The 12,959-nt window shown below is 34.0% G+C and overlaps 1 protein-coding gene across 1 annotated transcript in view; it reads left to right on the forward strand.

Annotated features, from left to right (window-relative positions):
- The window catches only part of LOC148951539 (structural maintenance of chromosomes protein 5-like), a 162,329-nt gene that overhangs the window by 96,297 nt on the left and 53,073 nt on the right, over window positions 1-12,959 (forward strand). The window contains exons 11-13 of the mRNA XM_089090325.1: window positions 1,516-1,678; window positions 5,782-5,951; window positions 11,315-11,578. Coding sequence (XP_088946451.1) covers window positions 1,516-1,678; window positions 5,782-5,951; window positions 11,315-11,578 — 597 coding nt within the window. The remainder of the gene's footprint in view (window positions 1-1,515; window positions 1,679-5,781; window positions 5,952-11,314; window positions 11,579-12,959) is intronic.

A 12,959-nucleotide genomic window follows, 5' to 3' on the forward strand; every position in this document is an offset into this window, starting at 1 on the left:
AACGAATCTTAAGAAATACTTAGGGGTTATTAATTTTTATCTTAAGTATCTTAAGAGATATTTATCTGTTGTTTAGTTTATAATATTTTCAGTCTGGTGAAAGTTGTATTTAAAAAATTTGACTGTATAATTAACAGACCGACAAAATATAATTAACAAAACCGACCGTACATATAGACCAAATTTTCCGCCATGTATGTCCAATCTTATCGAATGTGGGCTTAACTATTTTCTTGTGTGGTCTTAAACAGGAACAAGTAAATATTATGGCCAAAGTTTTCCAATGAAGCACGTTTGCTGTGGGACGGTGTGGTTATTCTTATTTCTTGGTCTTTTTGGAAGTCTTGTACTCTACAGTTTTCCAAAAGTGCATACCAAGCTGAATGTCACCTTTGATGCATTTGAAATTACCGACATTACCAAATTGAAAACAGTTAGCTGAATTAAATGCCATATATCAGAAAATTGTATTCATACTATTGCCATGGAACGTTTTTTTTTTGCCCAAAATTTTTTATTACTGGCCAGTTTTCATATCATTTTCTATCATCTATCCCAAAGTTCATCCTACCCAAATTTTGAGTTAAAAAAGAAAACCATAGAACTGGAATAATTCTACAATTTTTTTATTCATTTTTTTAAAGGCAGTTGAAAATTGGATCTATGAAAAGATAAATTATCTTAATGAATGAAAATTGAAAAAAACACATATTTAATGATATAGTTTATATTTTTGTTTTTTATTTAATTGGAAAACTCTCAAAACTCAGGAAAACTCAGGAAAACGTCATGGAATATGCGCAACGGAATATTAGTGGCGCTGGAACTTAGGACCCTGCCGATGCTGAAGTCTTGGGAGTATCAGCTGATTTTTCCCAGAGAAGGAGGAGGGGGAGAGCGTCACAAAACGTGTTTCTTAAGACATAAGTTTTCTATTTTCACTTTGATGAGAATTCTTCGGACCAGTCCTGTGTTGGTGTTCTTATTGCTTTGTCAATAGCTATGCCAAATGAGTTAATATTCTTTGAACTCTTCCCCTTTCTTTACGCAATTTTAAACATTCTTTTGGTCTAGGAGGGTAATCCTTTGGTCCTGCCCTGAAAAGTGGCTCTGCTTCCAAATTAAAAGTATTCCTCCTTTTTAATCATAAAAATGAAAGATGAAAAGTAATAAAATCTCTTCTTTTTTCTCTCATCAATTTTCCTCGTATCATGTGTTACTAGTGACTGTTCATAGTTTTAGCTATCGAAAAATAGTTTATAGCTTTCGAAAATACAGAGATAAACTAATTTTTGGGGGGAAGTGGAGAGGGCACACCTCCAAAAAAGCACACCTCCGTGAAAATAGGCGAGGTATATTGAAATTGTTAGAAACAATACGGAGAAATATAGTACATATCTTGAGACGTTGGGGATAGGTATGATCACGAAGCTCCCACTCCTTGCATAGATGCTTGCCATGTACTATAAAGTTATACTGCATTGTATTTCGTTTATTTACCAATTTTTGTTGTAGATTTCTGTTTCCGATCATCGCTTTGCAAAATATCTTGAGCGTGCAATTAGCTTCAATGACATGTATGCGTTTGGCTTTGAAGACAAAAAGGACATGAACCGATTCTTGGCCGAAGTTAATAGCAAAAGGAAAATGAATATTGGAGCCTATCACTGCCCAGCAGGTTAGCTTTTCTCATTTTCCGTATCGAGGCTGTTTCCACAGTGACAGCCTGGTAAAGACAGTATAACCGTTTAAAAATTTAATAAAGATCCTTAATTAAATATCTGGTTACCTGTTGCAGCATAGGCATATCTTAAATTGTACTAAGGCCCTTTTTGTTGAAGACTAAATTAAATACTTTTTATCAGAAGGGGCATTGACTATCTCATTAAGTTATAACCTTTATAACGTTTCATAATACCTTGTGCGGTGGTATTATATTATAAGTAAGGCTTGCGGTGTTAAGCCTAAATTTTCGAAACTCTTGAAGTCGCCTCATAGGGATCTAAGCAAATGAAAAGGGGCTTTCGTTGACGTCAAACAAAAAGAAACCTTTACGAACTTCAAACTAATGTTAATGGAAAAAAATGTCTTTCACTTATTTTATCCCTTTCAGTATTTTGTCTGTAAAATGGAAACTGACATGGAATGCTATAACGCTACAAAGAATCTGTTGGGTACAATTTGGCCAGGAAACCCGTACGATTTATCTCAAAGCAGTTTTAATACTGGTAGTTGGAGTTCTGTTCTTCAAGTTACCAAATTACCATTTGAAAAAAAAAATTGTGGGCGAAAATCGACGTTTTTGCTTCATTATGACAGTGTTCATATGCCCACAACATTCAGTTTTCAGACAGCCATCGGCTTATTACAAATGATAATGGCTTATCAACCAAAAATATTTTGTCATTGGTTACCCCTTTTGTCTATATTCAACAGAATATTAATCTTGTAGATTACATAGTACAAGTTGTACTGCATTGTACTATTGTATTACAAGTTGTAGTACAATAAATTGTCAGGTACATGCTTAAGCCATTCAACCATATTGTGGGCTGTGATTATTTTTACAACCTGTAAAAGTCTCAGGCATATTGAGTCTTCCAAAACTCTTTTTCTCACCTAAATACCAATTCCTATGCCCGTTCACAGAAAACAACCCACAATGTGTACTTGATCCTATGGTAGCTTTTTCAAGTTTTATACAAAAGGTTATATCATTCTACTGCTACAAATACAAATTTGAAGAAGTAAGCATTTAAGTTTAAATTTTGTTTTATAGAATTTTATGTCGTTGTTGGCAAGAAACAAGAGTGCCATATTTTTGGGCAATTTTCTTATTATTCTCCCACTTTTTTTACGTTTTACAATGGGAGGGGGTCCCTTCCTTAAAAAAGCATCTGTAAGTTATGGTCCTATGTCAATTTTAAATTCTTGGTCAACCTTCTTAAGACCATAGGCGGTTGTGCCTTGTTTGCCTCTTTTTTAAATTCTTGATAGGCATGCCTAAGACTCTAGGCAGACATGTCTTTCCAACAACTAGCCTGACAAGTATGTGTCCAATAAGAGAGTCATTCATACTCCTGCCATTTACCCGTGCCCCAGCCATTTAAACATTTGCCTCTCAAATTACTTGGACTATCTATCTTGGCTTTTCTCTGTCTACAATTACCCAGTCCAGTCTTGATGCAACCTATTGCCCAAAATACTTGATAACTTCAATTCAAAATCAACGGTCAACGGTCTATGGTCCTGAATTGAAGTTATCAAGTATTTTGGGCAATAGGTTGCATCAAGACTGGGCTGGGTAATTGTAGACAGAGAAAACTTGATGAAAGTTATATATTTGAAATCAGAATTGAAATCTGATTCTTTTGATATATCTATTGGTATCAAAAACCCGTTTTCTAGAGTTTCGGTTACCATTGAGCCGGGTCGCTCCTTACTTACAGTTCGTTACCTCGAACTGTTTGACTATGTGTCTTGGCTTTACTCTCATTACCGCGGCTCTCAAGTTTTTTATCAATTCCACCAAGTTAATTTTAATTCAAACTTCTTAACTCTATTCGATATGACATTAACTCTAGCCTCAGGTTTAAATAAAGTAAGATCAGAAGTATTAAGTGGAATGTTTTTACACGGTAATTTTTCTCTCAGAGAACTAGATAAACCACCTTGAAGAACTGTAGCTTCCTGTTGATCTACTATTTGAATGATTTGTATGTCGTATAATCTTAGTATGTCCTATAGTCATGTTCAACTTCATTCTTCAGTGGTCGTAATTCATATTATTTTAGCCCCTCCGCCCCATTTGTGCTACTAAAAAAGTTAAAATTAAAAAAACTAAAAAATATAAAGTAACTTTTTAATTTTTTTTAATAACCACTAACCTAACCTCGTCTTTTTACACATTTTTAATCAGCTTGAGAACCTTAGATAGCTTAGGTTTGGTAAACGAGTTGTTCTTTTGTTATAAAAGTGTTAGAAGTAATTTTAATTTTTCTTTGAAGACTGCTACTAAGCACGGGATATTTAAGAAAATTTGAACTATGGCGGACTGTCAGTGATGTTAAAGTACACCCACGATTATTCCAAGGCCCCCACCCCCTGATGAAATGGAAACATAGCGGCCTTAAAACAAATTTCATTCGTGCCCCCTCCCCCCCCCCACACCTTCTAAGGGTCGGTCCTGGGTGATACCGACACTAAGCAGTGCCCATTTTATTTTACCACAAAAAAAGGATCAGTTGCGCGACTAGCAGTGCTTAGTAAAATTAAACTGTAAATAATTTCGCAATAGTTGAAATAAAGTTACGTTTCAATCTATAGTATTATTACAGTACAGGAAGTGATATGTTTCTTTCTCTAATTATATTGAATAATATTGCTGACAATAATTAATAAATCGAATTTATCTAGTTGAACATGATAGTGTTAGTTTTAATAATATTGTTTAATTAAAACATTTATCTATTTGATTATTGCATTGAATATTAGAGGGCTGGCAGCTTCTGAATTCCAGTCTTCAGCACCAAGATTTAACCCTTGCCTTGCAAGAGACAGTATATGGAGGCTACTAGAATTATTGCTAGAGAGGTTTTTAGAGAAGATGTAGATGATTGTTCTCTGGGGAGCTGGATGGAGCACCTAGCCTTATAACTTATCTAGTCCTTCATGATACCGCTATGTCTCCTTTATTATTATTATTATTTTTTTTTGTTCTTGGAGACATCCTAAAGATCCGTGGTGTTATTATAACTTACTACCTTACTATAGATTTTACGCCAAAGATTGCAGCATTGTAGCATTGTCATACTGTATTAGTGACCCTGAGTGCTGGGGGCCACCCATATATTAGTAACTCTTGTGTATGCAGGTCTAAAAGGCTTTGTAAATGTTATAAACAAACAAGTAGGCTTTGTTTATATGCGTTAAGGTCTGTTGGGTCTATCTGCTGTTTTTCGCCTGTTATATCTTGGAATCGGATCTATCTTCTTTCATCTTGGCTGTGGTAAATCAAAAGCTCTATGTTTGAACAATATAAATGTTTGAGGAGAGAGGAAAAATTTGAATTTTATCTATATGTTTTTTTTACACATATTTTTTTTTTTTTTTTTTTTTTTTTTTTTTTTTTGCATTCAAGATATGGCACAATTAATTTTCAATTTCTTAGCTTTATTGGTGACCCAGAATAGACGATAAAAAGTATATCCTCTGGCATAAAACATAAGAATTAAAAATTAAAACAAGGATTAAGGAAATGATAAACTAAAAAAGGAACTAATTGTTCTTTTATTAATTCTCACTTGCAAGAATTCAATCTTTCTAATTTGTTTTTTCTTTTTTCTGTAAAACTTTTGAATTTGCTTTCGTACGAAGATTCATTAGACGTTTCCTTGGTTATTTTAAATACCATTTCCCCTCCTTATTACATGGTAGGATTTGTTAAGGAAGAATATGAGTACCCGTGGTCTACAGCTTTACTTACTTGACTTACGTTTGTCCGTCCTTAAAGGTCGTATTGGGGCCTCTTTCTTTGTAATGGCGTGGATATACCTTCTGTATGCGTCACAGTCTTCTGCTAGGCAAAGAAGGTCGGAATATGATCTTGTGGTCCATGAAGCATGTGGTCCATAGAACCATGTGGTCCATGGTCCTGTGGTTCTGCTAGGAAAAGAAGGTCGGAAATATGGTCCTGTGGTCCATGAAGCAGGGAATATTCGTTTTGTAGACTGCTTTATTTATTTTTTTTTTTTTGTCATAATTTTTATTATTCACTTTTAGGATTAGCCGTACAAGAAGATCCAGAATACCGTCCTCCAGTTAGCATTGACATCTTAAAAGGATATGGATTTGAAGAGTACCTTAGTAATGCTGTTAAGCTCAACAACTCTCAGTTTAGATACATCTGCAAAATGTCCAGAATTCATAAGATTCCTATCGGCTCTGAATCCGTAAGTTTAAGTTGTTCTAGACTAGAATGTTGCTAACATCTAACATAGCTTTTATTAACTGAATTATTTAAAAGTTAGAGACTTTTACTAGCTGAATTATTTGAAGAGTGTATTGAGAATCCAAGGTGTATTGATACTGGTTCCGGTCTTTGTACTCATGTTTTCCATAAAAATAATCAATTTATTGCAAAAATAGCTAATATTTTGTATATGTCTCTAGTGTAGACAATTCATCAGTGACTATTACTAAGTAGACTGTTTGAGGAATTGTAGTGAACAATGTATTTATTGCAAAAAATCCAATGTTTATTATCTATCACTAGCGTAGACAAGGCCATTAGTAACTATTACTAAGTAGACTGTTTGAAGAATGGTAGTGAACAATAAAGTTTGATTCGAGGATTTTTTGTTTTTCAATAAATATTCTAATAAGTTTTATAAAAATGTAAAGTCAGATTTTAACGTTTTCAATGAAGGATATAAAGGAGATTGGAACTTTGTGGAAGAAGTAGAAGTATAGTAATAGTACCAGCAGTAACGACACATTGGATAAATCTCACTCGGCTTATTCCTACTATTAACAACTCATTATAGTACCAAGCCGCCTGAGACCGACACAGTTACCTACACTCCTCATCCATCCCAATCTGTTCAAAGCTTTACTATTGGGAATAATTAGATATTAATGGGATTTGATTTTTTTTTTTTTTTACTGACTGCCATCTTCTGCGTTGATTTTAGTCTTTATTTCTAACAGACTATTAATCTAATAAAAACAAAGTTGAGACAATAAAATAGTGCCACGTTTTGTGCCACTGTTTTACCAACTCAAATTTCTTTTACTGATTGGCTTAAAATAGTGGGGAGTGGAAGTCTCCCTCCATCTCCCTACGTGACGCTCCTGTCCCAAGAAATCTTCCCAGTTCTCTATTAGCAGCTTAAAATTCATTCTTAATCACATTTACCGCCAATTGGGCTACTAACAGATGCTATATCTAACATCTGTCAATGCTGTCTACTTATTCATCAATTGAAACGCACTTTCATCCATGAATCCATAGATTGTGGGTGAATATGGGCTCTTTTATTTTCTAGCATATGTTCCTCTTTCTCTGAGAGATCAACAATCACTCCCATCGAAAACCTCTTTCTTTAAACCATTCCCAAAGCCGTAGATTCTTCTCAAGTCTTTTTTCCTTGACAACATATTTTCAAGGATTCGGCCGTTTCTTTCGTTGCTGTACTGTGTTTACCGAAAAAAATGCCAGTTCAAAATAACCAGCCATTAACTGTATAACTAGAACTGTAACTTTCATAGAAAAATAATATTTCCCTGTGAATATCCTCTATCAGTTGGAATTCCTGACTCCCTGAATACATTTTTTTGTAACAAGAAGAAAATTATCTCCGTTTATCGAGAAGTTTATGCTCATATTGTTAGATTTGTTCTAGTGGTCGAGCATAGGCATGTGACAATTGAACCAATTCAGAGAAGGCTATGTTTGGTGTGTTTAACCATAAAGATAGTCCAATTTCCAGCTTATATCTACTTTGGGGCAACTAAAAATAAAATAGCGATATTCTGTCGAATTAAAGAGCTTTATTTGTCAAAGTACATAGGCACTTGACAAAACAGTCCTATACTTGGGTTTATATGGTACACTTCATGCATGTAAGAATATCGATACCATAAAAAATGGGGTATTTCAAAGGGGTTTTGGGTGCCAAAGGACTATGGGGTGCTACCAATTCGTACAACCGTCACAAGCAAACAAACGACATAACATACAGCCGTCAGGACATCCGCACGTCAGGACATCCACAAAAAATTTATAAGTTTACATAATAGTAATAAGCATATAATAGTTTAGAAATAAATTTCGGCTATATATTTGCACATCAGAGGGGTGGGATAAAGCATAGCATATATTAAATACGTAACCTAACATAGGTACTTTTTCACCCCTAAACCCCAAAAAACTAAAGTTTTAAAATTTTGGGTGTTGTGACGGTTGGTGTTTTGACCGATTTTTTTGTAGATGTTATGACGGATTTTGTGGATGTCCTGACGGTTGGATGTTATGACGCCTTCCCGAGGGCAACATTAGACATCTTTGAACAGTCCAATACTTGGGTTTATATGGCACACTCCAAGCACGTAAGAATATTGATACCATAAAAAGTACGGTACCTCAAAGGGTTTTTGGGTGCTAGAGGGTAACATTAGACATGTTTGAACGATAGCATAAATTTTACAGGAAAGCAGAACAACTGCAAAATATATCTGTTTTTGTTGATGTTATTAGGTACCCCATGTTTGTACACGAAAGGTTACTTTTTTCAGGGCATAAAGATATGGCAACAACAGTTTTAGTACCGCATTAAGACTTTAGTATCTTAATTATTTCTCTAACTTATATAATTAAATTACTAATATAATATGTAAACTCCAACTTATATACATTAATATAATATAAATAACTAAACTACTAATATCTGTATTTTTTGTTGAATAAAGAATAGGAAGTGTTTTGCACAAAACCCAATCTTGAAAATATTTGGAAAACCAAGTAAAATAGAAGAAAACGGATAATGTCCATAAACACAACTTGCTTAGTTTGAGAGATTGAATGTAATCTACTTTATTTTACCACTCTTGCAACGCATTCGGTATTACCCCAGCCGACCCAACTAATATACCGGAGGTCTTGGGTTGGAAGGCCACTGGTGGCCTATGGTAAATTTGTACTATTCTGAACGGTGTCTTGCAGGAGAAATCATTAAAGACGAGGTCGGTTGTGACGAAAGATGTTCACCGGCAAGTGTTGAAAATGAGGCCATAGCTGAGATAATAGACAAAAAAACTGATTGAAAGTAGCAAGGATGCTTTTTGTGAAGAATCTACTCAGGAACAACCCAGGAACAACCTACCCAGGAACAACTGCTAGCAGCCGAACATTAAAAATAGTTTTTAATGTCTGGTGCTGAAAAATTCAACGAGAAACCGACCAAAGGCATTCAGTTTTTGCATTCTTCTCCATCATTAGGCTAAAAATAGTACTTTTAATGCGAAAGAAAATAATAAAAAATATATTGTTGGCAAATAGAGAAATGCGAAACACATATCATTCGAAATTCAGTAATTGTCAAATGCTCAGAGCAATCTAAAATTAAAGAGCGATCTAAAATACTAAACGACAAAACTCACCAAACGCGAAATAATTGACAATGATCTTTTGAAAATGGTGGGAAGGGGGTAGGGTAAAAACAAATATGCAATTTACTGAAAACATAAATGTTAATAAACGTGAAAAGGAAGAACAATAGCAAAAACTGGCCATTTTATAGTCTTAAGAAGAGCTTGCTATAAATTAACAGCATACATGAGCATTTGTGTATGTTTGTCTACGTGACAGGTGTGTATGTGTTGGTGTTTCTTTTTATGTGGAAAAAAATTTCTGACGTCAAAAAAATCATATTCAACTCGCCTTTCACCCGTTGCTTGTCCTCAGAGCTTAGATCTATACGATAATTGCTAGGATATCTATTTTGCAAGTGCATTTTCATGTTTTATTTCAAAATAGCTCTTGTAAACATTGAAATTCAAATTGAAAAGTATATATTCTGAATAGAGAGGAAAACTAATATACAAATATGCCCATACTTGTCAGATTAACAAGCTTAGTTATGATTAAATTCAAAAAGTAAAGAATATGGCAAGGGCGGATCCAGTATTTTTTTTTCGGGGGGGATTACTAATTTTTGACTCAGTTTTTGACTAATTTTACTGATTTTTACCTAGGTTTGACTAATTTTAGACTTATTTTCGACTCGGTCAAATATTTCGGGGGGGGGGGGGTTCAAAACAGGTAACCCCCCCCCTGGATACGGCCTTGGAATACGGCCTTGGATTTTACAATCTCTACTGGCGGTGCTGATATCTGTTTCATGGCCCTTTAGTCAGGTAGTTGAATGGGTGGCTGGGGGCCAGCCATTCTGTGCTTTCGCACACCTTTCCTGTTTACCTTTTCCAGATTTCTCTGGGCACACATTTAGAGCTGGGTTGACTCTGGCTGAGCTTACAGAGCCATGTCACTGAGTCTCTTTCAAACCAAATAACCGGTGACACCAGGATTGGACATCCTGTCCTCGTGGCCAGAGGGTTTTGGGTATTTCCTAGCCAATTAGTTAGCACAAATTTTTCACCTCTGGAGCTGCTTAGCCTCTACCTAACCATCTAAAGTCAAAATTTTAATACTATAAACTCCAATGCAATCCATCAGTCAATATAATAATGTAATTCGATTTCAAAATAATATTTGTAATTCCTAACCATTTAAGTTGTGAATATAATTTACTTACAAATATGAAACACAGATGCTTGTGTTGGTTTGTATTAGGTAAACTCTAATTAGGTATATTATCTATTATTCACGTGAACAAATATTTGTGTTTGTTTGTTTCACAAGCATTAAATACATTTTTAAATATTTTGTTAAAATATATAATATGGCTAATGAATCATGTGATATGAATCATGTTTTTTTCTGTTTTTTTTTGTATTAGGTAAACCGTAAGTAGGTATATTATTATTATTATTTGTTTTTGACCAACACTATACAAATGTAAAATACGTGGAGTAACACAAAGAAAATTATATGAAAATACAATGCAAATCAAAATAGAAATCACATGGAAATTAGATACAGAGTAACACATAAAAAATAAAAGACACTAAAACAAAAGAGAACAACATAAAAGAAGGGGAAAAGAGAAAAAAAACTCACAACCTGGAGAATCTAATAATGCAGTAATGTAGATAAATATGGACGCAAGCTTTTTTTAACTCACTCTTTATGAGTGAGTTAAAAATTAAATAAAAAGCGGTGAGTAACAAAACAGGGAAAACAAAAAATAAACAAATAAAAGGAAAAATAAGTTACGACTGAAAAAAAAACTGATAAGGTGGTAGTGCGGAGAAATACGGATACAAGCAGTATTTGAAAGCTTTCTGTGTAGTACTTCGAATTTTACTGTAATATCAGGAACAAGAAATTTATTAATAAGGACCAGGTTTTTCTAGAACCTTTTATTTGTTGCACAAACAATAAATATATTTTAAATATAATAATGTGTTCAAGGAATCACGTAATGTGGATCACGGATACTTGTGTCGGTTGGTTTTAAATAAACTGTAAGCAGATATACTGTGTATTCTTCACTAGGAAAAATATTCTTTTGCTTGTTATACAAGCATTAAATATATTTTAGATAAAAATGTAGATAAGTTGGTTGATGAATCATGTGATATGAATCACGCATACTTGTGTTGGTAATAATGTGGTTAATAACTGTTATTTCAGGTTTCAAACAACTTGGAGCAGTTCAGATCAAGATTTGGTGATAAAATTGCCCATTTTTATGCCGGTTCGGTTGGCTACATGGTCAAAAAGTCCAGGTTTTCTGGTGACTTCATTACATCTTCTTGGAACGTTAGTGAGGCGCGAATTTTGGACACGGGTTTAGATCAACAAAAACTGATTGCAGTGGAAACTGAAGTTAGCAGATACCAGGGGAAAATTGCAGAATTTGATTCCTCGGTTCAAGCTGAAAATAAGAAGACAAGGGTAAATTTTGAATCATAATGTGTCTTAAACTTAAAGTACTAAAATTAGTACTTAGGACAGTGAACATGAAATCTGATTTTTTGGGGCGTTTAAGAAGAAGTATCTATTTTTTTGGGCGTTTAAGTGAAGTGGTCGTCAATTGGGGATTAGATAATAAATAAGACATTTTCAATGGAAATTCAAAAAAAATTTTTTTTTGAAGTCTTGGGGGATAGAGAAAAGAATGTAACCAATTCCCAATGCCCCCCCCCCCCAAAAAAAAAACAATTGACGGTTCTGGGGAAAAGTAGAAACATACACAACCATATAAATCTAAAAAATGAAAATAAAGGAGGTATCACATTACAGGCAAAATGAAAGTACCTTCATATGTAGTTATGGAGTTTCGGTGAAGCTTCACCGCTTCACCAAAAACCGTATTTTATGAATACGGTGAATTTAAATAGCGACGAAGATGAACTTCGTTGAAGTAATGATTTTGGGTCTCTTCTAATTTTTTAATTATAGTTTTAAAAACCGTATTTTATGGGAAGTCCTATTTTATTAATAAATTTTTTTTGTTCAGGCCGGCTTTTTTTTTTTTTTTTTTTTTTTTTTTTTTTAGGAGCTGAACTAAAAAAAGACATGTGAATAATCATTAAAAAAAAGGTTGTTGGATGTTGACGCATAAAAAGTGTTGTCAAAAAAGAATAATCATTTATATATGTGAATAATCATTATGTGAATAATCAATATGTGAATAATCATTAAAAAAAAAAGTAAAAACATATGGAACCAAACAGCTTAATTGTCTAACAATTGAACCGTAAAGGTTTAATTGTTATTAGTTTAACATTCTAGGTTGAATTTAGTGCTTTGTCTTGCTTGTGTTTACTATTTGTTTGCTTGTTTTGTTTATGCTTGTGTGTTTATTTGCAGGTTGTGTCCTGTTTTTTTTTTAATTAAAGCATTAGCCTGCTTATCTGCGTTTGTTAGCTATGCTTCTTGCACGGTGTCAAGAGTAGATATAAAAGGATGTTATCATTCATTATACAAAGTTAAATTGAGAATCAGACACCCCTAGAGAAGCATAGATCAAATTTAAAAGCTACGCAAAGCTTATTTTCGATGGTCCTCTCAGTCAAAATTCGGAAAAAGTGCAGTGTGCATACCTGTTAATCTGGCTGGGAGAAAAAGGGCATGACATATTCAGCACCTGGACATTAGCTGATGCAGAAAACAATAAGATCGATGTGTACCTCCAGAAATTTGACGACTATTTCAGCCCAAAAGCTAACCCAATCTTCTCTTGGTATGTGTTCCATAAGCGTGATCAAAAAGATGGCGAAACCATTGAACAATATATTACCGAAGTCAAGATTCTTGTGCGTGACTGTTCCTA

Source organism: Artemia sp. Qi Xiang Cuo, chromosome 6 (genome assembly GCF_049724085.1).
Source record: "Artemia sp. Qi Xiang Cuo chromosome 6, ASM4972408v1, whole genome shotgun sequence".
Taxonomy (NCBI): Eukaryota; Metazoa; Arthropoda; class Branchiopoda; order Anostraca; family Artemiidae; genus Artemia; species Artemia sp. Qi Xiang Cuo.